Source organism: Capra hircus, chromosome 13 (assembly GCF_001704415.2).
Source record: "Capra hircus breed San Clemente chromosome 13, ASM170441v1, whole genome shotgun sequence".
Taxonomy (NCBI): domain Eukaryota; kingdom Metazoa; phylum Chordata; class Mammalia; order Artiodactyla; family Bovidae; genus Capra; species Capra hircus.
The window spans coordinates 39,274,961-39,301,576 of record NC_030820.1 but is presented as its reverse complement, the minus strand read 5'-3'; the positions used below and the strand labels follow the sequence as shown (position 1 = coordinate 39,301,576).

Below are 26,616 nucleotides of genomic sequence, written 5' to 3'. Positions count from 1 at the left end.
AAAAAGGGCAGGGTTTTTCTCCTTAAATGAAAGTGAAATCCAACAGAACTTTTTTTTTTCTTGGCTTGGCTTTATGTTCTTTTCGATGACAAATAGGTGTTTTAGGAGAATCTAACTTTTTGTGGGTGTTTTTGTTAATGCTACCTCCAAATGAAAAATGCCTATATATCTTGTTTTAAAATGGCCTCCCAAGCAGCAAAGGCGGCCTCCCAAGCAGCAAAGGCTGCCTCCCTAGGACAGCATCATTTAAATGATGGTTTGATCTCTATGCCCCTTGGTTTCCCTTATGTTTCCTCCACTTCAGTCTTTCTCTGCACATTCAGTCCATGAGGCCAGCCTGGACATCTAACTTTGGGATACCAAGCATTCTCAGGAGGGGAAGAGAGGGCCCCGTCGGGGACCCCTTGTTAACCCCTGAAGGGGGTAAGTGGAGGAGGAGGGGGAAAGGTGTCTCCTTTTTACCGCAGTCCTGCCGTGACCCGCCGCCGCCGACTGAGGCCTCTGTGAGTAACTCTACATTGAGCCGGAGGGGATGTCTAAGTCACCATCCAATTCTGCCACACTCAGCTCCTCAGAACCACCTCCCACCCAAGCCCTTCCCCAATTTAGAGATTCTCGACCCTTCACAAGTCCTGCTCTTTTTTCCTTCTCTTCATTTTCTGTCATGAAAGCGGTGATCCTATGAGACATACCAAAAACAAAAGAAAAGAAAGAGACAGCCTCTGATGCAAATTCATGCCAATATATTTGAAAGCGCTCCCGCAGAAGAAAATTGGAATGTGAATTCTCAGTTAAAATGAGACTTCATTCTCTGGCCACTCAATTACGTTCTGCTTTTGTTTGTTTTTCATTTGCGTGTGAGCCTTAACCCACATGAAAATGAAGGCAAGGCTACGCTGTTCTGTCCCAAAGAAGCATTTGGCCACTCAGTGAAAAAGAGCCAGGATCCTGTGTATAAATTATTCAGAAATTTGGTAAATAAATGGGCAAACTTCTCGCTGGGGCTATCGCTATTGCATTATTCAGTCCAATAAAGAGAATTTAATTTAATGGGTTTTCAGCAACATTGTTCAGTGAGCAACAAAAGGCATAGTGTCCTTTATGAATAACTGATTTTCCCGGGGCGTTCTGAAGAAAGTGAGTCCTCGTTAACCCTAGAATGGCTAGCTCATGTCATTGAGGCTCGACCACCTGGCTGGGAGGTTGCCCGTCAGCTGCCAAGGAAGGACCGGCCGGGAGGACCAGGTGCTCTGCCCGCTCCGCCTGATTGTTACAGGGGAATAAACAGCGTGATTGCAGTGTGGCCGGGGGCGAGGGTCCAAGACTGCTGCCAGCCAGGGAGCCTGCTTTCTTCCCGGCTCGGCAACCAGGGCCCTGAGAGCGCCTTTATTGAGAGCAGGTAACGCTGACAAAGCTTCAGTGCTGTCTGCTGTAATTAGGACGGGAAAAAAAAAAAAATCAGACCGTTGAGAACGAGGCAGCAGGGAGCCTCAAGTACCTGTCTCTGCTTCGTAGGGAGCCTCAGGCTTTCAGCGCAGGCTGGCAAGTTTCAGCATCGACGTGTGGGAGAAATTCTAGAAAGAAACCTTCATCCTGAGTGACCCCTGCTTCTTGTCTCCCTTGGCTTGATGATGCTGCCTGTTTGCAAGCCTCACACCCAGCCGTCACCACACGAGAAGTTTTATTGAGGCCTGAATTCCATGGCAACCCCAAATTCCTGCCTCGCTGATCATCCTTCATAAACTGCTGGCCATTTCTCTTATCTTCCTTCATAAAGCTCTCTGCAAGTATCAATGTTTAACCACCTGAAGTAGTCTTCACTCTGTGCTGTTGTTTATTCCCAGTCATTTCTCTAAAGCACTGCTCCCTGTGTGGAGGTATAAAAGAAAATTAGCCTTATTGGACTTCAAAAAATTTAATTAAGAAATAGGCATTATGACCTTTCTAAGGGGTTTTGAATGTGAAACGGTTCATTAAGTTCGTGTTAATAAAAAAGTAAAGAGCGCCTCCCCCAAATGGCAAGGGAAAAAAAAAATCGCTCTCTTAACACATTGATTTATTTCATTCACTAAAGCACAGGAACCATGAAATGGTTCATCCCTGGCAGCACGTTAAATATGTGCAGAAGTCAAATTACAGCCTGACAGCGCCTTGTACTTTGTACTCGCCGTGTGTACATTTCAATAGGCTGGGAGGAAAAAAGCAAACTCTGGAAAGATCCTTTTATGAAATTAAATTACCTGTGTTGTATGGCTCTGTGCGGCTGATGATTCAGAGGGATTTTAACTGTTGCCTGTAGCTTTTCTGTGGGTTAATCCCCCGCCCAGGTCAGTCTCCATCATTAGAAAATAGAAGAAAAATGTTTCCAGTCAGGCATCTAGGCTGTCCAGGGGCACCTAATTATACAGAGTCATCAGGACTGCCTAGAAGGACAACTGTCAGTTCTTCAGTGTTTTCTGTTTCTTAATCCAGGGAAAGTCAGGCCTCTGAGTTATGAATCAGGAGAGGGGCTTGAACCACATCAGGTCACGTGTCCTGGCCTCAGTTCCCACATCTGTGAAAAAGAATGGTCAGTGCAGTGGTCGTTCAAGCTACCAGTACAGCAGGTTCTGCGGTGGATGCTAGCTTCGTAAAAGTAATCCCGTTTCTCCTGCCCATGAGTGGGGTGTTTTATGATGGAAAATGACTCCGTATCACACTTTTCTTCTCAAAGGATGTATTCTCCAGGCCCCACTTTACGTAAGTACCCTGCAGGAACAAAGGAAACAGGTATGGATCCAGTTGTTGGAGAAGAGCCTTTGTTTAGCAAACATTTCATCAGACTATTATATTTAACGCATGGACTAATGGATGGGATCTGTTATACACCCATTTCACAGGGAGGACGGGAACTTGCCGTGGTCTGGCACAAAACATCGGATCTTGGAGCCCCCCACCCTCACCCTATCATTCAGCCCTTACCTGGGGGGTCTGGTGCCTGCAGGGCCCTGCCCAGCTCCAGCTGTTGCACAGGCTGAGGCCACAGGCTCCTGGCGAGATGGAGGAGGGGCAGGGCCATCAAGATGGAACTCTGCCCCCTGCCTTCCCGGTACTTGAGCTCAGCGTCTCCTCCCCTAGGACCCAGTGGCCCTGACGAGGCCAGGGCTTTCTTCCTTCTGTTTAGATGGTTCTTCTGCCTCCAGTTTTATGGCAGCAAAGTCCACAGTGTCATCTCGTTGTCACCTTTCAGAGCCATCCCTGTCTCTGCCTCCCTGCCCACACTGCTGTTTCTGCACCTCCTTGCCGGGCTTGACCCTGGCGGCCCAGCAGGGACACGGGGCCTCATCGTTCTTTGATTGCTGCAGCATCTGTGTCTCCCTCATCCCTCAGCCACCAGGCTGTTCTTCCATCCTGTTTGGAACTGCTTTGGGAGAAGGAATAAACGACACCTTCTAGCAAGGAAAAAGGTGGATCTTATTCAGTTGTTTGGCTTAGCAGGAGGAGTATTTACAAATACACTGACATCTTCTGAGAAAACTCATGTAAAGCCTGCCTGTAAAGGCCTTGAATTGAGACGGCTGAACGGGAAGGCACCATGGGGTTCCAGTAGCCCAGTGGTTCCTTGTGGGGGTTGGTTTGAAGGGCTCTGAGAGCGATGTGTGCTAGAGGCCACCACGTTCCCTAGCGATCGAGTGGCCTGTGGCCTGAAAATGAAGAGGTGGCCACGGATGGGCCTGTGGCCAGGCCAGCTGAGAGGGAGCGTCGAAGGCCGTGGGCTTCCTGCAGTGCTCTGAGATTCTGAATCAGACTGGACCACAGGGAATTGCCACTTTTGTAGGTCAGAAGCCAGCAGTTTTGCATGATTCAACCCAATGCATTACTCACCCCATTTTCAGCAGCTACAACATTTCTGGGACCCTTTAACGGAATTTGGAACAAGGAATCTCCAAAAACGTTCACTGATCCTGTCCAGTCTCAATCTCAGTCAGGCTAGAACAGTCTTGGAAAGGGAGTGGAACACAGCTTCACCTTGGTCCCCACGTTGGGTCCCCCGTTCCCCTAACGGAGAGAACAGGGTACTCGCATTTCCCCACCCACATTCCAGGATCATCTCCCACAAGCCCATCACCAGCCCAACTCCTTGGCTGAGAACCGTGCCCACCCCTCACCTCCCTGCCCTCCCCATCCCTGCCCTGAGTGCGGGGGAATCCTTGGTTCTGCCCTAGTGACCTTTATAGTCAGAAGACAGCCTCAATTCCCTCTCCTCTCTCAGATATCATTTAGTGAGCTTGCACTTGACTGCAGAGTGTATTCTTCACCCTCCTTCTTTTTTGGTTCCTCGTCAGCTGCATCTGTGTGTATTTTATGCTGTGGGAGCCACTGTGAGCCCCTCTTTCCCCTCCGCAGCTCAGGGATGACAGAATCTGATAAACTGACAGTCATTCCGACGCCTCTCCATCATGGAATTAAGTTTCCTATCTCTGCTTGGTTCCTCTCTCCCTCCCACTGCCTCCCTTGGCCGTGTCCTCACCCGGGGCTAAGCTGAGAGCTGGGCAAGTCCACCAGCAGGGAGAGCATCTCACAGGTGTGCAGCACCTGGGGTAGGCAGGCAGGGTGCTGGGCAGGACCTGCATGGACAGGGGCCTCGGTGTCTGCTGCTCCTGGTATCGAGTGAGCCCCTTACACCTGGAATGTTGGGGCACATTGGATCCTGGGACCAGTAGGTGGAGACTCCCCAAGGGAGCCACCTCCCTGAGACGTCCTGTTGGTTTCAGAGCATCAGGGTGGAACACCTAAGAATACCTTGTGTGGTCGTTCCTAAGTTCACCTTATTTTTGTCTTAATTTAAAGTATCTGCCTACAATGTGGGAGACCCGGGTTCAGTCCGTGGGTCAGGAAGATCTCCTGGAGAAGGAAATGGTAACCCACTCCAGTATTCTTGCCTGGAAAATCCCATGGACCAAGAAGCCTGGTAGGCTACAGGCCATGGGGTCACAAAGAGTCAGACATGACTGAGCGACTTCACTTTCATAGTTGATTTACAGTGTTTCAAGTGTACAGTAAAGTGATTCAGTTACACATACATGTTTTTCAGATTCTTTTCCATTGTAGGTTATTATATTTAAACATTCAATAGGACAGACACACCCTACTATGTATACCGATAACTTCCTATGCTATACAGCAGGTCCTTGTTGTTTATGTTTTATAGACGGTCCTATGTGTCTGTCCTGAGTTCACTCTGAGTGCCTCTGTCTAGAAGAAATTTAGATACAGTTCTCTTGACTCGAAGGGATGAAAGGTGCTGATGCTTCGCTTGAAAATGAGCGTGCCCCAGCGGGGAGAGGTCCTTCCCTTTCCTTGTCTCCACTTCTGAGCGTTTGGCAAGACGCATCCCTTTTTCCAGCATTGGGGCATCCTCGACTTGCCCTCTACAGTTTCAGGGTAGGGGAGCAGAGCCTGCAGAGCTTAGAGGGGGCAGAGAGCATCTGTGCTCATGTCGAAGATGCTCTTACCCTTCCCCATCTACTCTGGCTTTGAACCGGCTGCTTTCAGAGCCCAGGCGCCTTAGCTGTCAGTCTCAACACAGCAGCTTCCCCAAAAGCATCACTAAGAGCAGCTGCAGATGCCTCTCCCCCTTGAAGCCCTGGGAAAGGCCAGTGTGCAGGGAAGGGATGCGAGTGTGTGGGGGAGGGGAGTGGCTAATCGTGTTGTTAAAATTTGCTTTACCTTTTGCTTTTCTTGCGCTTATGTACACCTCACTCCTCATTGCCTGACCTGCCAAATGCCTAAGGCTCGGTTCTTCAGGGCCTTCCTTGGACACCAAGTCACGGCCATCCCATGTGTCCCCACTCCTCAGATTCCTCCTCGCTTCCTCTCACTGCAGATGCTCCACGGCTATGTCTCAGATGCTATGGTTAAAACCGAGGGCTTAGGATGGTGCAAAAATGTCATCAAAATCTTTATCTTCTTTTCTGTTCGGCTTTTCTTCGCTACATGAAATATGCATTATGGAATATTGTATTTCTTGTTTGATCTACATTCTGTTCTGTTCTCGAAAGCGTGACAATTCCATCACTCGTAACTGCATTTCTAAGCCATCATAGCCCTGTCAGTGATGCTCTGAAGCCAAGGTTCCCAGCCTGAGAGGGCGTGGCAGCCCACTCCAGTATTCTTACCTGGAGAATCCTCATGGACAGAGGAACCTGGTGGACTACAGTCCATGGGGGTAGTAAAGAGTCGGACATGACTGAGCGACTCTGTGAATGTGGTCTCCATTGTCAAGAAGACATCCCAGGCTGGGAAACCTGACAGGCGACCTCGGTGGTCCTTTAAGTGCATAATTCCGGCCAGACTGAAGTAAGGACACATTAATGATGAGGTTAATTAGGAGAGCTTGCTTTAAAGGAGCTGAGTGGGCTGATGCATGAGTATTCACAATTGTTAGACCTCATCAGAGAAATACTTCCATCTTGTGATATAAGTTAAACTATTGGTGGTCCAGTTTTTCAGAAATGGACTACATTTTTAAATTGCATCTGTGTGTATTCCTTACGTTAAAGGGCTTATTCCTGATTTCTCACAGTTGAGTGGCCCCTGGAGGTGCGTGGCCCAGCCTCTCCAAACACCACAGCCCAGGCTGGGTTTAGATCCCTCTCCTAGTCTCTTCCACTGTTCCCCAAATATTTTTGGGAGGAATGCTGTGCTCCCCACAACCGCCCACCATTTCTGGGCAGATTATTACATTGAACTATGAAATTACCAATGATCACCTAATACTTAACTTACTAGAGACTCAGGTTCTTCAGCTTTAAAATGAAAATCGAAATACCTTCTCGTCCTAGAATTTTCCAAGAATTATTCTAATCTTTGCTCATGGTTGGCACATAATAGGATTAATTATCATGTTTGCGTATGGACATATGAACGGATGGATGGATAAAAATGGATAAAAATGTTTGCATTTGTGGCATGAACTGAAAATGGCTAATGGATTGTCCCTAAATTTGAATGGTCTTTCTTAAAATTTTAGTGTGGGTGGGCTCCTTCTAGGAGATGTGGGGGGCACAGTAACCAGCCAGATGTGGGCCCCAGGGAGCTGGATCCTGCCCTGATGCAAAGGCCAACAGAGAATACATGGGCAGTTCTGAGACGGGCAATTTCAGGACTTTATGCATTTAACAATGATAATGAATCTCCCTGGCCAAAAAAGAAAGCCAACTAGTTTTAAAACAACAAAAGCCAGAGACAAAGATGTTTGGGGGGAGATCAGAATTTGTTCTTTCAAAATAATTTTGAGTAAAACATAATTACCTGTCTCTCTATGTGCATACAACATGCAGAATCTGTGTTCCTGGCATTGAATTAGTCAACTGGTTTCCCTCACGTAATTCACTTTACATAACTGTTTCCAAAAGATACGCTGTGGCCTTTATTTTGGTCTTATTATTTTATTTTTAGTTTTTAATTTTTTACTGAAGTATAATTGATTAACAATATTGTGTTAGTTTCAGGTGTATAGCAAAGTAATTTGGTTATACTATATATATGTTTGTATATATCTATATTTTTTTCTTTTCCATTGTATTCTATTACAGGATATTGAATATAGTTCTCTGTGCTATACAGTAAAAGATGTGATGTGTGTCTGTGTGTATATATATATATGTATACCAGGTACACAATGGAATATTACTCGGCCATGAAAAAGAGTGAAATGATCCCATTTGCAGCAGCATGGATGGACCTAGAGATTGTCATACTAAGTGAAGTAAGTCAGCCACAGGAAGACAAATATTATATGATCTCACTTATATGTGGAATCTAAAAAATAGTACAGTTCAGTCACTCAGTCATGTCCGGCTCTTTGCAACCCCATGGACTGCAGCACTCCAGGCTTCCCTGTTGATCACTAACCCCCAGAGCTTGCTCAATCTCATGTCTGTTGAGTCAGTGGTGCCATCCAACCGTCTCATCCTCTGTCATCCCCTTCTCCTGTCTTCAATCTTTCCCAGCATCAGGGTCTTTTCCAATGAGTCAATCCTTTGCATCAGTACAAAAAAATAGTACAAATGAATTTATTTATAAAGCAAAAACAGACTCACAGACATAGAAAACAAACATAGTTACCAAAGGGGAAGAGGAATGGAGTTAGGAGTATGGGGTTAATGAATGCACACTGGATACTGGAGGGGGTTCCTACTCCAGGAGATCTTCCCAACCCAGGGATCGAACCTGCTTCTCTTGTGTCCCCTGCATTGGCAGGAGGGTTCTTTACCACTTTCACCACCTGGGAAGCCCATGAATGCATGCCACTATATATAAAATTGTCAACAACAGGATTTACTATGGTCTTTATTTTTTAGTTCTTTCCAGTCAGGGTAATTGGATGGCACTGCTAAATGATTAAAAAGTCCAGGTAGATGCCTTTTAATTTTTCCTTCCAAAAGCTCAAAAGTACAGCTTATTAGGTGGCATCGCTCACCCTTAATAAGATTAGCATTGTCACAAAGCTCAGGGGACCACTGCAGGATAACTTTTCACCCTTCCCCTAGTTTTTGTCCCACTTGATCACCTGGCTTGTGACACCAGGCAGCTAATTAATTCTGTCACCACTGGAGAGCCCAGGCAATCCCTCAACAACAGGTTCAAGACGACATTTGCTATAAGGCCGTCTCTATAGAAAATGACCCAGGCATTTCCTTCTGTCATGAAAATTATCAGAAACCTCAGTTTATGAAGTAAAGAACTAACATACTTGATCTGGTTCAGAATCAACTGTAGGGGAGACCCAACTTCCCGTCATTGAAATGACTATTCCCCAGTTTCCCAGGTTGTCTAGTGGTTAAGGATCTACCTGCCAACGCAGGGGACCTGGGTTCGATCCCTGGTCTGGGAAGATTCCACATGCCAAGGAGCAGCTAAGCTCGTGCACCAGCACGTCTGAAGCCCGCCCGCGGAGAGCCCTTGTTCCGCAACGAGAAAGTAGTACCCACTCACTGCAACTAGAGAAAGCCTGCATGCAGCAGTGAAGACCCAGAGCAACCAATAAATAAATCGATCTTTAAAAAAAAAAAAAGGCTATTCTCTTAGTTCCTGGTCCTCCTGTTCGTGTTTTTAATGAAGAAAAACATGTCCCCTGGAATATTTCCTCACCTGTTAGAGGAAGCGATTTCAGGCCCAGGATGAGAGGAGACCCACTGCCTCCGCCCTCAGCAGGACCAGGACTCTGGGCCAGTCACCTAAGCTCCAGCAGGAAGTAATCGGATTGGCCCGCAGCTCGAAGCCCGACCTGCCTTCCGTTCCTGGCTCTGAGACAGTGGGCTCCACACACCCCAGTCCTGCTTTGCTGGCCATCCTGGTAGGTTCCACTCGTGAATGTTGCAGGGGCTGAGTGGCCTCGTGGGCAGGTACTCTGCCCACCCTGACTCCACGCACATGGCATGTACTCTTGCAGGTCACCATGATGCCCCCTCTTCCAGATGAGGGACTGAGATTCCAGGAGGCAGACTACTTGCCTCGGTGATGAGGCCACACTCAGTGGAGCTGCACCCCAGGCAGGGCTGACCTTGACCGCGCTGGCCACCAGAGTGCGGGAACACCAGGCTGGCATTTCTCATCTCTCTCCCCCTCAGAGTCATTGCAGAGGCTTTTACCCTCTGCAGTGTTTTTGAGTGACGCCAAGTGGGCACATAATTAAAAATAAGGATTTTCCAAGAAGCTTTATGACCCTTAGAAAACAGCAGTTGAAGAAGAGCCATCCATTTTCGTTGCTGCTGTGTTTTTTTGTTTTTGAATGTTTATGTATTTGGTTGTGTCAGGTCTCAATCTTAGCGTGCAGGATCTTTAGTTGCATCAAGAGACCTCCTAGTTGCAGGATGTGAGATCTAGTTCCCTGACCAGGGATCAAACGTGGGGCCACCTGCATGGGAGCACAGGATCTTGGCCGCTGGACCACCAGGGAAGTCCCTGCTCAGTGTTTTAATTGTGAAGCACCCAGTGGTCAGCTCTGCTGTGTCCAGCGCCCTGACCTCATCATCCCTGCCTGACAGTGCTCAGCCATCCTCTCCACAAAAATGTCCACCCCAAATAGTTAGTTAATAAAACTTTAGAATGTTCTATTGTTCAAAATGTGAACAGAAATAAGCACACTAGGATCAATCTGGCTTAAACAGGCTCACTTAAATTTCCCAACCTCTGACACTTAAATGAAAGGATAAATTCATATAGTTTATCACTCTGTATCCTGGCTTCCTAATCAGTCGTACAGATAATAATTTAGCTAGGAGTCACCTCTTATGCCAGATTAGCTGTAAAACTTGCCAGTTTATTTTGTGCCATTCTTGGTTCTGGAGACAGAGAGAAGGCTCTGATTTGTCTCTTCTCACCTTCTGTCAGCACCAAACAACAGTATTTGTGAGTTGACTTAGCATGAGCATTGCAAACTCTTGACTAATATTCATACTAAACTGAAACAATGTAAGAGAGAAGCAGAGACCAGCACTGGGAATCAGACTGGCCTGGACATGAGTTCGAGCCATGCTCACTTCTAGCTGGATGGATGCAGAAGAAGCATGTCTGCTCTCTGCCTTACCATCTGTGGCTGGAAGTTTCTAGAAGGTCCAGTGGGCTCATGGCTGCAAAAAGGGCAGTGCTATACCAACGCTGGGTAGGCTGTTCTTACTTGCTATGTAAAGATTGTATCTTTTCTTCTGAGAGAGCTGTTATCCCAACAGAACTCAAGCTAATGATGATGTAACCTTACCAGGATATGTTTTAGAATCCCCTCAGGATACTGGAACAGTCAGTGTGATGGTCAGTTATTGTTGAAGCCAAGACTTAAAAGAGAGTTGAGTAGCCAGGAAGTGCTTTTCTTACAGCTGAAGGAAGAATAATGGATACAGAGGAGGCACTCAGTAAATATCAGATGGATGGATGGATAGATGGGCGGATGGATGGATAGATGGGTGGATGGATGGATAGATGGGTGGATGGATGGATAGATGGGTGGATGGATAGGAGGTTATGTGGGTACATGGGTGGATGAGTGGATGGATGGATGAATGGGTGGATGGACGGATGGATGATGAATGAATGGATGGGTTGGTGAGTGACAGGCATAATAATTGGAAGAAATAAGAAGTTGAAGGAAGACAGACCTAGACTCTCTGCTCTGCATGGCTGCCTCACAGGAGTTGTGTTGGCCTCCTGGTCCAGGGACCTGAGATACAATCTGCTTCACCTTTGAATTCTGAGGGACAGCTCCTTCCTCTTTAAATAAAGTACAAAATGGCTCCAAAGGACACTTTCCTCATCTGGGCCATGTCTAATGCCATTAATATGAAACTGCTGGCTTACTGGAGTTGCTTTTGATCTATCAAGAAAAAGACACACCTAATTCAATTGTGTTATTTTTCCAAGAGTAAGTGTCTTAATTTGCAAGAGAATGATTTGATTATAATTTTAAGTGATACCGCAATTTTATTTTTAGTCATGAAGATGATATTGAGTGACTCTATGAGGCTCAAATGTGGAAAGTCCCAGAGAATTGTGTGAGTTGGGAATTTTATCTTTAACGGCGTTCTGGGGTTGTTTATGCATGTAACGTGTTGAATGTATTTTAGTCAGAATGAACAGACTCCCTGACAGAGTTTTGTGTGTAAAAATATGAAAGCTGACAGTTTTCATTTAAAGTATAAAGTAGAATAATCCTAGCATATAAAACCACATAACATCATCTGCACATCTGTTTAAAGCACATGTTATTGTTGAGAGATCTTTCTTATTCTGATGTTTGTTCCCACCGGGACAGTTTTGTTTCTTTATTTCCTCCTGTATTACTCTTTAAAAATGGGAAGTTTCTAGGTATTCAAAGGGATTGCTAACATGTAGTGTAGATGTTGACTCTGTTGTCCTTCAGGTCTCTATAAAAACATCACCGAGTAGATCGAACCAGGCCTTCTGTTAGCTGTGGCTACTCCAGTCCTTTCCCTTCAGAGGAGAATTCTGATGTCAAGAGGCGGGGCCGTGGCTGGAGCTGGGGCCCTAAGTCAGGCTGGTAGGGTTGGGATCCAGACGCTGGGATTAGGGTTGAGGTCCTGGCATTTACCATCTCAGGGTCTGGAGCCAGACACTCCCCTCCCTCTGCCAGGTTACTCCTGTGTGTAAAGAGAGAAACAGCACAGATCATACGTAGAGTTGTGAGGGTGAGTGAGGTAGATACAGCTTCTGAAAGGCCTCGCACAGTGCCGGATTCCACAAAGCACTCGATCGTTTCCGCGGTCTCACCGTCGACACAGAGCCTGTGTTGGGGGAACTCACACTTTCCTTGTGGGGAAATGCCTTTTCCTGCTTTTGTTGGAGGACGCAGTCCACTTCCAGACAAATTGCTTGTAACAGAACTGTGTGTAGTTATTTTTTGTTTATCTGCACAGCCTAGAACTAAGATGAGCAGAGAGCATAGAACCGCATATCGCGTCCGTGGGAAACCAGAGTCATTCTAGCAGGCCCTGGGAATTCTGTGATCAACCTTGAAAGCAAAACATATCCATTTCCCACTACATGGACTCCATATGCTTCTTGATCATCACTTTGTTTTTAACCTGACGCTGAACCTAATTTTGCTGCTATTGCTGTAAGTCGCTTCAGTCGTGTCCGACTCTGTGCGACCCCAAAGACGGCAGCCCACCAGCCTCCCCTGTCCCTGGGATTCTCCAGGCAAGGACACTGGAGTGGGTTGCTATTTCCTTCTCCAATGCAGGATAGTGAAAAGTGAAAGTGAAGTCGCTCAGTCGTGTCCAACTCTTAGCGATCCCTCGGACTGCAGCCTACCAGGCTCCTCCGTCCATGGGATTTTCCAGGCAAGAGTACTGGAGTGGAGTGCCATTGCCTTCTCCAGATCCTAATTCTGAGACAAGTGTAAAAAGAGTAAAAGAGATGCTTTTTGCCCACCAGTTGCTCAAAATCCCTTTCCTGGTCACAGCACAAAAGAATCTGGAGTTCTCTGGGCTTCTCTGGCCCCTCTGATTAGCGCAGGGCCCAGATCAATTGACAGGCCCAGCCGTACCCACAGATGAAGCAGGTCTTCAGAGGGCTGTCTGTGCCCACCCTGCCTGGACCCATCGCAGGACAGCTCAACCCTCATGCCCACTCAGCATGGCCTCCGCGAGCCGTTGGCATCATGCACTGTCTCTAATTGCTGGAACTCATTTGCTTAAACATTGTGAGGCAAATATAGTTTTGCTGCCTCTGATCACGCACGGAGGAGCTTTGTGTTATCAGAATTCCCCCAGATTTCCAGCTAGGTTCCCATCACTGGGGTATTTTTTTCACTGACTGACTAGTCTAGTCTGTGGCTGTCTCAAGTTTCAAGCGCAGGTCAGCAGCTGTGGCCATCAGGTGTGCTCTGAATGACACCCTATCTTACCCCCTAGAACTGGGTCTGGATGGGCCCTGGGGGCCACTTAGTCCCCCTCATAGGGACAGCCGTCCTAGTCTCCAGGTCACGTGCATCTGGTAAACCCCTAACTTTTCTTGGAGTTTCTTCTTGTCATTTGATAATTTGGTGTTAAGATGAGTATCTTTCTGGAAAACTCAGATGCCATTAAGCTATAATTATTTTACAAAAATATAGAAATACGATTTTCTGTTTGCAGATACAGTCTTATTTATCATTTTGAAATACAGCTCAAAGTTTTCAAACATCGTAAAAAGGAGTATTTCCTCCAAAATTGTTTTCAGAAATGGAGGGGAAAAGTCAAGAAAATCTGTACAGAGTTTGGTGCAAATTCTTGGGACAAATCCTTTTAATTTTTTAAAAAAAATATTAATTTATTTGTGACTGCTCTGGCTCTTCATTGGTCTTTTCATTGCAGGCTTTCTCTAGTTGGGGCAAGCAAGGGCTGCTGTCTAGTTGCACTGTGCTGGCTTCTCATTTCATTGGCTCCTCTTATTGTGAAGCGTGTGTTGTTGTACAGGCACTCGGGCTTCAGTAGTTGCCGCTCCTGGGCTCCAGAACACAGACTCGTTAGTTGTGGCCCACGAGCTGTTCCATCAAATGTGGGATCTTCCCTGACCAGGGATCGAACCCGTGTCCCCTGCATTGGCAGCCATATTCTTAACCACTGGACCACAAGGTGTTATGCCCAAGTCGTGAAATCTCCCAATGACCACCAGGGAGCTGGTATCTGATGCAAAAGCAAGAGAGTTTTTATGACCAAGCTCGAGCTGGGCCTCCCACCGTTACCGACGCAGCGGCTAAGGAGAGGAGCCCCGAGTTTTGGGTTACACTGCTTTTATAGGGAATATTCAGGTGAAAGGGTAATAAAGGGGGTATTCAGGCTGAAGGACTACTGATTGGTTACCCTCTTCTATAGGGTTGTGTGTGGATTTCTGATTGTTTTTTTTACTTCCGCGGTAGATCATTACTTCCAAGGTAAATCACAAATGTCACAATTGTAAATCATTACTTCCAAGGTAAATCACAAATGTAAATCATTACTTCCAAGGTAAATCACAAATGTAAATCATAACTTCCAAGGTAAATCACACATTCTTGAACTTAAAGTCAGGAGGTTTAACCTAAGGGCTGATTGGCTTGTGCACAGTGGGGCAAGTTTAGGCAATATCCAAAGTCTAAGTCTGTTTGCCCGGTACCTTTGCAAAATGGAGTTCTTTTACAAGATGGAGTAGCTCAGGCTCTTCAAAGGAAGCGCTAGGACTGGAAAATTTAATTCTTTCTAAGCCCATCCTGACTTCATCTGGGCCTGATGGGTTGGTGAGGAGCAACAGTTGAGAATATTTCAGGAAACTTAGAACTTCTGCTAAAGAAGACTTTTTTTGTCCTTTTTGATTTTGTTCTTTTATCTATCATGTATCATCACAAATCTATTTTATTTTTAGAAGCAATCTGGATGAAAAACCAATCTATAGGTCACATGAATTGGCTTTCTTCTCCAAAGCGAGAGTGGTAGGGGACTAAGTATTGGATGGTTCAGTTCAAATCATGTTGCACTAAAACCTGTTATGTATGTTATTTAATAATAATTTGCCTCTTGCAGTCAGCATTTAAAATCCAGGCGCACTGCTATTTAATTGTCAGCCCTTTTTTATTCCTTGCCACAAAGAGAATTCAAGACCTTTAGAGACAGTTCCACATTTCTGTGTTTAGTTCAGTTGTAATTTCGTCGATGTTAAACGCCAACAAATTGTCAGCAGCGGTTGTTTCTATAACTGACATTGAGAGCATACTTGTCAGCTCTCTGGAATGAATGAAAATCTGAAAGAGAGACAGTGCTGGGGACATTGACTCCCTTCCTCCAAGAAACCGAGCTACTGACAGACTGTGGTCCACGTTGATCCATCACTTCTCGGATTGTGCATCAGCAAGGTAGCCAGTGGGGTCTCCGCTCACTCACTGGACATTCTAGCCTCTAGATGTGATTTTCTCATCACTTAGGTTTTTACTGATGTGAGGCTTGGAGGGACAGTGTTACGGGGCCCTTTTTTGCCTGGTGATTTGTGGAAGGTGAGACGAGGGAGCTGGGGAGGATGGAAATGGAAAGCCCGTGATTGAGGGTGTGCTCCTCACACATCAATCCCTGTGAAGAGCCGATGTGAACATTTCCAATCAAACTGTAGATCAGTCCTCAAAACCTCGGAGTGCCTCGGACCCTGAGAGTGAGACCTTCCTACCCATGAGAACAGACCTTCTCCTAAAGTCTGTAATTTAATAGCCTGAAAAAAAAAAATCTGTTTTTCCCCCATCTCTATTTACTCTGTTCGTTTCCTGTGAATTATGCTTAAACTTGGTTACATGGGTCTTTTCTCCTTTCTTAGCAGTGGTGCACTGGTTCCTCCTCTCCAGGAGTGTACCATTACAGTCTGAAAACTAATCTAATATCTTATGTGTTTAATTTCCTTTTCCCAAACATCTATCTCTTTGGTTACATTGTTCAGTGAAGTTGTCCTCTTTATCCGTTTCCAGGCGGTGACATTTACTTTGAATGATTCATTTATTTGGAGTCTTAAACAGTCCTAGAATTTAAATTTGCATTATATTTGAAAGACAAACGAAATCTCTGTAAAAGTGATGCATGGCTTTAGGCTATTACGAGCATCTGCTCCTGTCTTGATTTATTACGGAATTACATCCATTTATTACGGATTATCAAATGCCAGCCCAGCCCACCTATGGAGCATCCCTCTGGCCCCAGCGGCAGGTACCAACCAGAGAAGAGGTTAAGGAAGCAGACGTGAGACATGAACGGAGGCCCCGCGCTCCGGAAACACGTGGTCCAGGGCTTGTCCTGCCCTCTGGCTTCTCCTCTCCCCCTAAAGTGGAGAGGGGGTTGTTTCCAGTGTGCGTCCCTCCCAGGTCTCCTCCAGGACCTTCTCCAAGCTGGAAACTCAGAGCTGTTCTTCATCTCCCCCAGAGCTCTGCTGAGCGACAACAGCCGCCTCCTCCCCAGCGCTGCTCCCCTGAGCCCGCGCACTTAGGCTCCCTTCACTTCTCCATCCTCTGCATCAGCTTCTGCAACGCCCTCCAGGCCACCTAAGGTGTGACCCTGAGGCCCGGCCAGAGCGCGAGCCCCTGTGCCCCCCAGGCATCCTGCCATCCGCAGCCCACTTTCCTCCCCTCCACCTCTGCTCTCTGGAGGCCTGCATCTCCTCCCACTTTCTGACCAGTTTCCCTTCCTCGGGGCCCTTCCACACAGGCCCCTCCTGCCCCCCCCCCCCACCATGATCTCAGAAGTACAGTGTAGACCTGGCTGTTTTCTGTTTCAGAACCCCCAGCAGTGGTTCTCCCAGGGGCTGGAGAGACCTTGGGCTCCTCCCACCACTGCAGGCCCAAAGGTAGCCCCTCTTCCCACTGGGTCCCTGTGACCTGAATAAGCAAAAAGAGCCTGAATAAGCAAACAGAATGAAGTCATTGTTATATTTAAGGAATTTATAAAGTCATCAGGGCTTCCTTGATGACTCAGTGGTAAAGAATCCTCCTGCAAGGAAGGAGACCCGGGTTCGATTCTCTGGGCCAGGAATATCCCCTGCAGAAGGAAGTGGCAACCCACTCCAGTATTCTTGCCTGGGAAATCCCATGGACAGAGGAGCCTGGCGGGCTACAGTCCATGAGGCACAAGAGTTGGGCACGACTTAGCAACTAAACCACCACCATCATAGAGTCATCAAGGTCTGCAGCTTAAACCTGTGTACTCAAATTTCCATTGTAGGTTGACTTTTTATACCCATATATGCTTAAGTCTCATTCAGAGAATAAATAAATCCCAACCTTGCACAAGATCATGGACTTAACCCCATGTGTTCCAGAATTTATGATATTAGCTGAAAGTAGTAAAGTTAGAAGACCAGGGTTCTACTTCCAATTGCATCCCTGAGTAACTGTGACCCAAGAAAACTCACCTGAACTCTGAGCATCTGTTTCCCTATTAGTAACATGGAAACCACAGGACTCGTCCTAGCTCAGGCGGGTCCAGCGTTGAGGAGACTGTTGCCTAAAGCTGGACACAGAGCACCCCACTGCCTTCGATTATCCACCATGTTCTTTCTGGAAGACAAGGCCTTACGCCTTGGGGATGAGGAGGGACAGGGAGTCCACATTCGTGGTGCTTCTCTTGTGCGCTGGAACGCTGCTCAGTGCTTCCTCCTAGGATTCTTGTCTGATGTTCCCACAGCCCCGAGAGCTGACATCACCATCCCCACCGGGCACAGAAGGCAGCCTAGGTTAGGGCCCAGACCCAGGGCAAGAGGGGTGGCTGGAATTCAAATGCAGGCCGGTCTTCCCAAGAAGAGCAAGCTCCTTTCTGATTGTCATGCTGCTTCTGGCACTGCTAAACATCAAATAGTAATCAGAGTAAACCTGGGGGTTCGGATTTGAATTCTGAAGCTCTTGCACTCCAGCAGAGTGTATCTTGAGGGTTTCAGAAAGTTCTCTTTGAGGTTTTGTTTGTTATTGTTGTTGTTATGAACCATTTTTAAAGTCTTGATTTAATTCGTTACAGTACTGCTTCTGTTCTGTGGTTTAGTTTTTTGGCCCTGAGGCATGTGGGGCCCTAGCTCCCAGACCAGGGATCAAACCCATGTCTCCCTGCATTCTAAGCTGAAGTGTTAACCGCTGGACCGCCAGGGAAGTCCCTCTTGGAGTTTTTTGAGAAAATGTAACCAATGAAGACATATGTAACCAGTAAACACCCAAGTTTACTCTGATTACTTCTTTATGCAAGTGAAGGAATACTGAGTAGACAGAGTGAGTAGTAGGTCAACTAAAAGACTCAAACTAGGCAGAAACCAAGATGAGTTTCTAGTTAGTAATTTGAATGTTCTTTGAACTGGGTACTCAAGGGGAAATTTTTTCTTTAAAAACTGCTTTGCCATGTGTGGTATTTAATGAGATAGTAATTCAGGACAGAATGTCAGTTTCACGTCCATGGATTTATTGAGAGCCAGAGGGCAACAGCTGGCATTGAAACAGGTATTGGCTGTGTGACCAGGTGTCTCCATAGCCACCTGCTTCCTCTGGTCAAATGTTACTGATCACCCACTGCCTGGAATCACTTCAGCCTTCAGTTCATATCTTAACACGGCTTACACTCTTTGATGTCTAAATTATAAATGCCTTTTTGAATAGAAAGCAGCCAGCATTGAAGTCCTCAGGATGTTAGGTATGAAAATGTCCCAAGACACGCTCTTAGTTAGTGGCCCTGGCTAGTACTTCTTAAAAAATTCAGCAAAGACTCCACAGCTACATTTTCTAAAGCTACTTAAAAAATTAAAAAAGAAGATTCTTGGCACGTGTGAGCTCTTTCAGTTCAGTTCAGTTCAGTCACTCAGTCGTGTCCAACTCTTTGCGACCCCATGAACCGCCGCATACCAGGCCTCCCTGTCCATCACCAACTCCTGGAGTTCACCCAAACTCAGTTCATTGAGTTGGTGATGCCATCCAACCATCTCATCCTCTGTTGTCCCCTTCTCCTCCTGCCCTCAATTGTTCCCAGCATCAGGGTCTTTTCCAATGAGTCAGCTCTTGGCATCAGGTGGCCAAAGTTTTGGAGTTTCAGCTTCAACATCAGTCCTTCCAGTGAACACCCAGGACTGATCTCCTTTAGGATGGACTGGTTGGATCACTTTGCAGTCCAAGGGACTCTCAAGAGTCTTTTCCATACCACAATTCAAAAGCATCAGTTCTTTGGTGCTTAGCTTTCTTTATAGCCCAACTCTCACATCCATACATGACCACTGGAAAAACCATAGCTTTGACTAGACGGACCTTAGTTGGCAAAGTAATGTCTCTGCTTTTTAATATGCTGTCTAGGTTGGTCATAACTTTCCTTCCAAGGAGTAAGCATCTTTTAATGTCATGGCTCCAATCACCATCTGCAGTGATTCTGGAGCCACTGTTTCCACTGTTTCCCCATCTATTTGCCATGAAGTGATGGGACCAGATGCCATGATCTTCATTTTCTTAATGTTGAGTTTTAAGCCAACTTTTTCACTCTCCTCTTTCACTTTCATCGAGAGGCTCTTTAGTTCTTCTTCACTTTCTGCCATAAGGGTGGTGTCATCTGCATATCTGAGGTTATTGATATTTCTCCCAGCAATCTGGATTCCAGCCTGTGCTTCTTCCGGCCCAGTGTTTCTCATGATGTACTCTGCATATAAGTTAAATAAGCAGGATGACAATATACAGCCTTGACATACTCCTTTTCTTATTTGGAACCAGTCTGTTGTTCCATGTCCAGTTCTAACTGTTGCTTCCTGACCTGCATACAGGTTTCTCAACAGGCAGGTCAAGTGGTCTGGTATTCCACTGTGTCTAAACAGTGCCAGGGTTGGAGTGGTGTCTGTCTTCTCTTTGTCATGGTGTGTACATGTCCTGGCTTGGGCCTCAAGTGAAAATGTACTTAACGATCTTCTGGTCTCACCACATCCCTAGTAGGTGTTTGTCTGAATGAGAGCACCCAATTCAGCGCAGTGTAGCCCAGCCTAGGGTGGGGAGTGTCTGCTCTCGTGATAACAGAGAACCTTCTAGGAAGCAAACCTTCCTGCTCCAGGGCCCCATGCTGGATGCACCTTTGCACCCCATCTACTATAGAGCCTCTGTTGAGGCCTTTGGCACCCCTAGTGGCTCAGATGGTGAAGAATCTGCCTGCAGTACAGGAGACCCAGGTTCCATCCCTGGGTCAGGAAGATCCCTGGAGAAGGGAGTGGTTACCAACTCTGATATTCTTGCCTGGAGAATCCTATGGACAGAGGAGCCTGGTGGGTCACAGTCCGTGGAGTCACAAAGCGTCGGATGTGACTGAATGACTGTGTTCCATTTATATTATATTTACATTTACTCCATTGTATTTACTGTACCCGAGAACCTCAAAGCTGGATTATTTCTCTCTGGGAGTCCAGTGTTGGATGGAGGTGCTCTTAGGACCTCTCTCAGCCTTGACAGAGACAAGCTCATGACAGCGGGAGAGTGTCACTCACTCAGGACAAGGCTGCCGGCCACCCGGTGGCTAGCCATAGGGGGTGGCATACGCGGCAGCCCTCTGTGGTGACCGGTAAGCTCAGTCAGCATCGGGGCCGCCCCTCTAGGCGTGTGGCCTCCACCATATCTCTAGCCCGGCGTGTCCTCACATCCAAGCCCCGTGTGCATGGGGGTCTGGACGCAGCCCAGGCCTTAGGACCCAGCAGGATGGGCCCTCAGAGGCCGTGAGCAGGGAAGGGGCGCCGATGGGGCCCCAGGCTCAGGTGGTCGTCAGCCGCAAGTGGAGCTCAGCCCTTTGAGTCATTTGTCACGCCTCGCTCGGCCCCTGCTGGGCCCGCACGTGCCAGCTCAGTGTCACAGTGCCTGTCCGCCAGCCGGCCGCCCAGGCCCAGCGTCCTGCTGTTCGCGGCCCAGTGGCTCGGAGGGCCGAGCGCTGTGCGGAAGACGCATGTTCATAATGAGACATGAATGGCATTAGTGGGTCCCCCAGGCCACGGGGCCCACACCGCAATGCTTGGCAGCCTGTCCAGGAAGGCGAGTCACCCGGAGTTCAGCCGGAGCACAGACTCACGTGGCCCAGGCCTCAGGCTGCTGCGACCACCGTCCCTGCAAACCGTCATCCATCATTGTCTTGAAACTCCTGTTCCTTTTGAAAAGTTGCCCAGAGCCAGCCTGAAGGGCGATTCTGGAATGGGCCGGCCCAGGAGAGCTTTCCCTGGTGATGGTACTGTCCCCTGTGTCTGCACAGTCCAGGCTCTGTGTGCTTGATGTATGGCACGTGGGACGCAAGAACCCTTTTTCTTATTTCTTCACTTTTTATTTATTTAAATTTCAGTGCAGCTAGGCACCGAGAGTCCATGGTTCTGTGTTGCACAGCCAGCCCCAGAAAGCCTCTGGGCTTCTTGTGGGCTGAAAACCTTTCCCTGAATGTAATTAAAGGAGTAGCAGGACCCCTTGCAGGAAAACTGGTGAGCATCCTTTGCCAGAAGAGAGTAGAAAAAAACTCTTCTCTTTCAAAACACATCCCTATTGAACAGCTATTTGGAAGGGCATAATTTTCCCCCAACTTGTATTATTAAAAGAGGGTCTTTTGAAAAGATAGTTTTAAAATTCAGTGAGAAATGCTAGAATTACTCTGGCCTTTCTGGAGCTGCAGATAATAAATGGGTGGCAACCCACATTCCCTGTGTTCCTGCAGAATTAGCATGGTTTTCAAAATGACTGAACCACGTCCCTTAACTTCTGCGTCGATCACGGGGAAACGGGGAAGAACGAGCATGCCGAGTCCCCCGAGTGCTAGCTCATAGAGTCCTCCGTGCATCGCCTCCATCCGCTGCCGAATTGTCTTGACGTTATCCTGTTATTGGAAGGCGTGATTCACCTTCCAAGGAAACAGAAGCCACACACAAAAGGGGAAGATTTGCTTTCTGCCCCATGAAAGGCTGCCACACGCGGGGGTCCTATTGAGACAGCTGGAAAGTTGCTTCAACGTGTTACGGTTATAAGTTTTATTGGTGACTGGTTTTTGATTACACATTTGAATGCGTGTGTTCCAGGGCTGCAGTTTTAGTTAAAAGCCAATAGTCTTTTTTTTTTTTTATTTAATATTGTATTGTGTGCTCCCTGGTAGATTCTCCCAGTTATTAGTTCTTTTTAATAACTAATATTATTTAGTTATTTAGAACTAATAACTAATATTAGTTCGTTCTAATAACTAATAACTTTCTAATGCTCATGGCCTATCTTAGCCTGAGACTCCGGAGCCCTTCAGAGCGGACTTTTCTAGCCTTCCCTCTTCCCAGTGGTATTATTGAAATTTTCAAGTGTGTATCACCGGTTCTCACTTGGAGTATCGGAGTATCAGTTCACATTATCAGTAGGCTAAGAAAAACATCTCATCTGGGGAACTCAGAAGGGGCGACCCAGCGTTGTCCCATGATCATGGATGGAAAGGGATGCGGCCGTCATCCACGTCTCTCTTTTTTTGTTCCTATCAAGTTGATGGCCTTTTGCTCTGATTCTGTGACTATCAGTTTACATATTTTTTCAGCAATACTGATTTGGGTGCTGTTGAAGTCTAAGAAACGCAGGCCTCTGAAATCGGAACGTTCCAATGAATTATGACTCCTATTTTAATTCTTCGATAGGATGCTTATGCACTTGCAAGGTACCCATTCCCCATCCGAGTGTAAAAGGTGTGTGATTGTATTTAAAACAAAGCCGCTGCTCTGTCGATGCTAAGCATTTCATTCGGCATGGACACTTGTTTCCTTAACGGACACCCGCAGCTACGAAGAGAGAGCTCTCTATCTGGAAGCAATAATTCAGAACCACCGTGAAGTCATGACATTTGAGGATTTCACCGCCCAGGTCTTCTGTCCATCTCCCAGCTACTCGGTCAGCGGAACTGGTGAGTGGCCACATTACCCCCTCCCAGCTCTGCCCAAGACCCTTCAAATGCTCCAGCCGCAGATGTACACCTGTTTTTCACAGATAAATGCCCGCAAATTTAAGAAGCGCGTTCTCCCCCTGAATGCACTAATGAATAACAAAAGGAGTGATGACATTCATTTTAATTTGTTTTGTATCCGAGCTGTTCGCCTGGTCCTTTCCTCCCACCATCCCGTTAACCTCCGCCTCCAGCGAGGTTAATGAACTTGTTCTCAGCCCCGTGCTCTGGTTCATTCAGGAGGGTGGGTTTCTTGCTGAGCTGGGAATATGTTGTTTTAAGAGTGGTGCCCGCATCAGGGCCTACTTATCGAGAAAGAGTTCCTCGCAGTCGAAGCCGTTGCTACTAATGCTAAATGGGGATTATGCCGCCGGGATGCTCGGGTCAGGGATTAATGCGGGAGCAACGGGAGGACTGTGTCCCCTGGCCCATGGTGACAGCAGTGTGGCGGGCTGGCTTTCTCTCTGGAGTGGTCCACGTCCCAGGGACCAGCCGCCGAGAGCAGCACCTGGTGTGGACCTGCTCAGACACTGGCTCCTAAGCACTTCCACTTATGAGGCCAGTGGAAAAATCTCAAAAAACATTGTTTTTAGGTTTTATTCTTTTTATATTTCCAATTTAGAAAAAAAAAAAAAAAGTGTGCTGGCACTTACCATGATGATATGGTTACTATGGGGTTTTTTTTCCCCAAAAGAATAGAATGCTTTGGTAAATTTCTGTATGTAATTACAGATTAATTGCCTTTCAGAAAGCAAGTGGGATATTGAGTCGATGCATGTTGAAATCCTCCATGAGGGGCTTCCTCTTCCTCCGCTGGGGTGGGCACAACTGTTAGGGGGGCCTAATAGATTTCTACCCTGTGTCAGTTGCCTCTGATCGCCGCCTGGCTTCTCCCATCCTGACTTGTTAACAAATATCTTACACACAAAGTGAAAAAATTAAATTCGGTGAAATAAATCACTTACAAATAAAACCAGCCATGCATCACTGTTGAACATCGCTGGCTGCCGGCCTGGCCTCCCCGAGCTTTGTCAGGAGATAAGAGGGAGAGGCTGGCCCCGCACTGGGAGCCAGGAGCAGCAGGCAGAAGGCCTGGGAGATAAGCAGGCCGCCGAGGTGCAGGGAGCTGCGAAATTTACATAATCGCGCCTCTGCTTCCCTGCGAGGCGTCCAGAAATACAGGGATGGCCTCTATTGATCTTTGTTGAACTGGAATACTAAGCAACATGAGAAAAGCTTATAACTTAAAGCTTTGATTAATGTTTCTTACATTAAAAAAGTAGAACAGCTGTGAATTGAATTCTTTTATACACTCTGCCAACATTCGATCTAAAGCCCCAGCTCCCCCCGCACCCACCACCCTCCCCCCTCGACCCCCACAAAAAAAAAAATCAGTTTCAAGGGAAATGAAGATTTCAAACCCAGTCTGGCTAGAGATTGAAAATCACTTCTAATTTTGGGGTGAGAGAACACGAAAGATTTATGGCAAAGCTAGTTTTGTGAAGATCTCATTCAGCTTTTTTCCACCCTCATAAAGTCCTGGGACTGAATTTTTTAGTGCAGGTTTTTTTTTTTTTTTTGGTTGTTAATCTTGAGAAAGCTTTTTGTTTTCTAAAATTAAAAGGAATTAAATCACAGCTAGATGCTTCCATTTCTTAACTGTTATGTTCTAAAGGCTCTTAAGATGATACTGAAATAAGTATTGATAAACTTTATTTTCTATGTATATTTTAGCCTCTATATAAATTAATTTGATCTTTCCTAAAAGTTCCTAATTATTTACACCAGTTCATGTATAGGTAACTTCTTAAGTGAGCTGCCATGAGTGATTTAGATTTTTTTAAGACCCACCGTTTGGAGACTGGCTGCTTTAAGAGTGTCGCATTGGCCAAAGTAACTGAATTGATAAAGGTTCTGACAGCTCGATAAGAGCTGGTATTGGAACGTGCACAAAAAGACAGTGAAACCAAAGATAAGATACCGAGCCAAATGCAGGTCCTCTGTCTTTTCAGTTTATTGACATCAGCATCACGTGTCATAACCAGTAGGCTTCAGGGTGTTCCGTGTGTACTGAGAACATTTTTCTACACCCATCACACCAATCCATGGATGCGATTTTAAGTCCAGGCATAATGTTCTTTCAACGTGTTGCATATCTGCCCACAATGACCATCAGGAAGAAGCTCGAAATCAACTTGGTTTGCCCTGGAATCTGGGGGTACAGTTCCACCCCATACACAGGCCCTCTGTCAGAACCACATCCTCCTCTCGTTCACAGACCAGTTTTGCTTCTGAGGAATCCCTGTTCCCGTCTGTTAACCACTTTGACGGATGAAAACATTTTTCATCTATCCACAGTGTTGTTTTTTGTTGTTGTTTTTTTTATCCTGGGACAAGTACAGTCAAACCCAGATGAGCCAGGCAGCTTAAACTGAGAAATCGAGGTGAGAGCTGCTCTTCGAGGCGACAAGCCAGCTGGAAAAATTGACCCTGAGCAGCTTAAGCTCCCACAGCGCTCTTAGGATTCGCTCAGACCATCTCTGCAGCAGTGTCGTCAGAGCAGGGCCTCAGGCCCCCGCCCACAGGCTTGTGCGCAGTCGAAGGAACCTGGGGCTCCAATCTCCTTTGTGTTCTTGCCACAGGGCCTTGTGGTCAAGCACAGGGACAGTGGCCTGAACCCCACATTCACCCCACAATGTATTATGCAGCAGGCAGCCCCATCTCTAGAGGGGAGGCCTCCAAGATCAGCCTTTAAGTCCTAAGTCCTAGGTGTAAGTAAGAGATGTGCCCAGTGGTGGGGGCCTATGCCTAAGGAGGTCGCTCTGGGAAACACTCCCCCTTGAGGCTCCCAGGCTCCCTGTCCCAGCACTTGTCACCCAGGGTGGCACAGGGGGGCATTTGGACTCACTTTCCTGGACCACAGATAAAGACATAGTCTTCCGTTGTTAGGCTCATAAGTGAGTCCTCAGTTTATTAAAAGAGGTTTAAAACAACTATTTTCTGAGTCAGAAAAAAAATGTTATTTTAAGCCATCCCCTTCCATGTCTATTCCACACATTACTCATGTTGCTAATGCCCAGAGCATGAAAGGTATCTGAGCTGGCCTTCCACTCAGCTCTGTAGTCTACTTCCCTTTAGATTCCTTCTTTACTGATCAGCAACTTCTATAGGGTGGCCAGGGATTAAATACTGGCTGCAGTGAACACACATGTACATGTTCATAAATATGTTTTATGCATGTACTTATATGTGCATTTCACATGCACATGTGTGTGCGTGCACACACTGGGGTGAGGGGCTAATTTTGTGTGTTCAAGACTGTCTCCAGGAAAGGGGGTGTGTGCAGCAGAGAGGCCTTTAAAGGGTTAACTGGAAGGGGAGGGACTGATGTAATCACTGCAGCTCACAGCCAAGTGCATCTGTTCGCCATGAGGTCATTCTTCTGCATGCTAATGATTTGGAAAATCAAGTCTAATGCTTGACATTATCGGAAAGGCTATAAATAGTACAAATCTTTACTTTTTGGAAGCTGTTCTTATTACCTAAGGGAGAGAGAAAGAAAAAAAAAAACTTTAGCTTGGACTTCAGATTGGTTTTTTTTTTCCAGAACTGCTTTAAAGGTCATGTCTGGACCTTAAAATCTTGGAGGAATCCACTTGTGTCTGTTGATAAATGAATCCCAAAATCACAGTAG

The 26,616-nt window shown here is 46.6% G+C and overlaps 1 protein-coding gene across 3 annotated transcripts in view; it reads left to right on the top strand.

Moving 5' to 3' along the window:
* The window catches only part of RALGAPA2 (Ral GTPase activating protein catalytic alpha subunit 2), a 269,854-nt gene that overhangs the window by 225,813 nt on the left and 17,425 nt on the right, over nt 1-26,616 (top strand). For all 3 annotated transcript variants that reach the window (XM_018057261.1, XM_018057259.1, XM_018057260.1), the window contains exon 38: nt 22,762-22,883. In XM_018057261.1, coding sequence (XP_017912750.1) covers nt 22,762-22,883 — 122 coding nt within the window. The remainder of the gene's footprint in view (nt 1-22,761; nt 22,884-26,616) is intronic.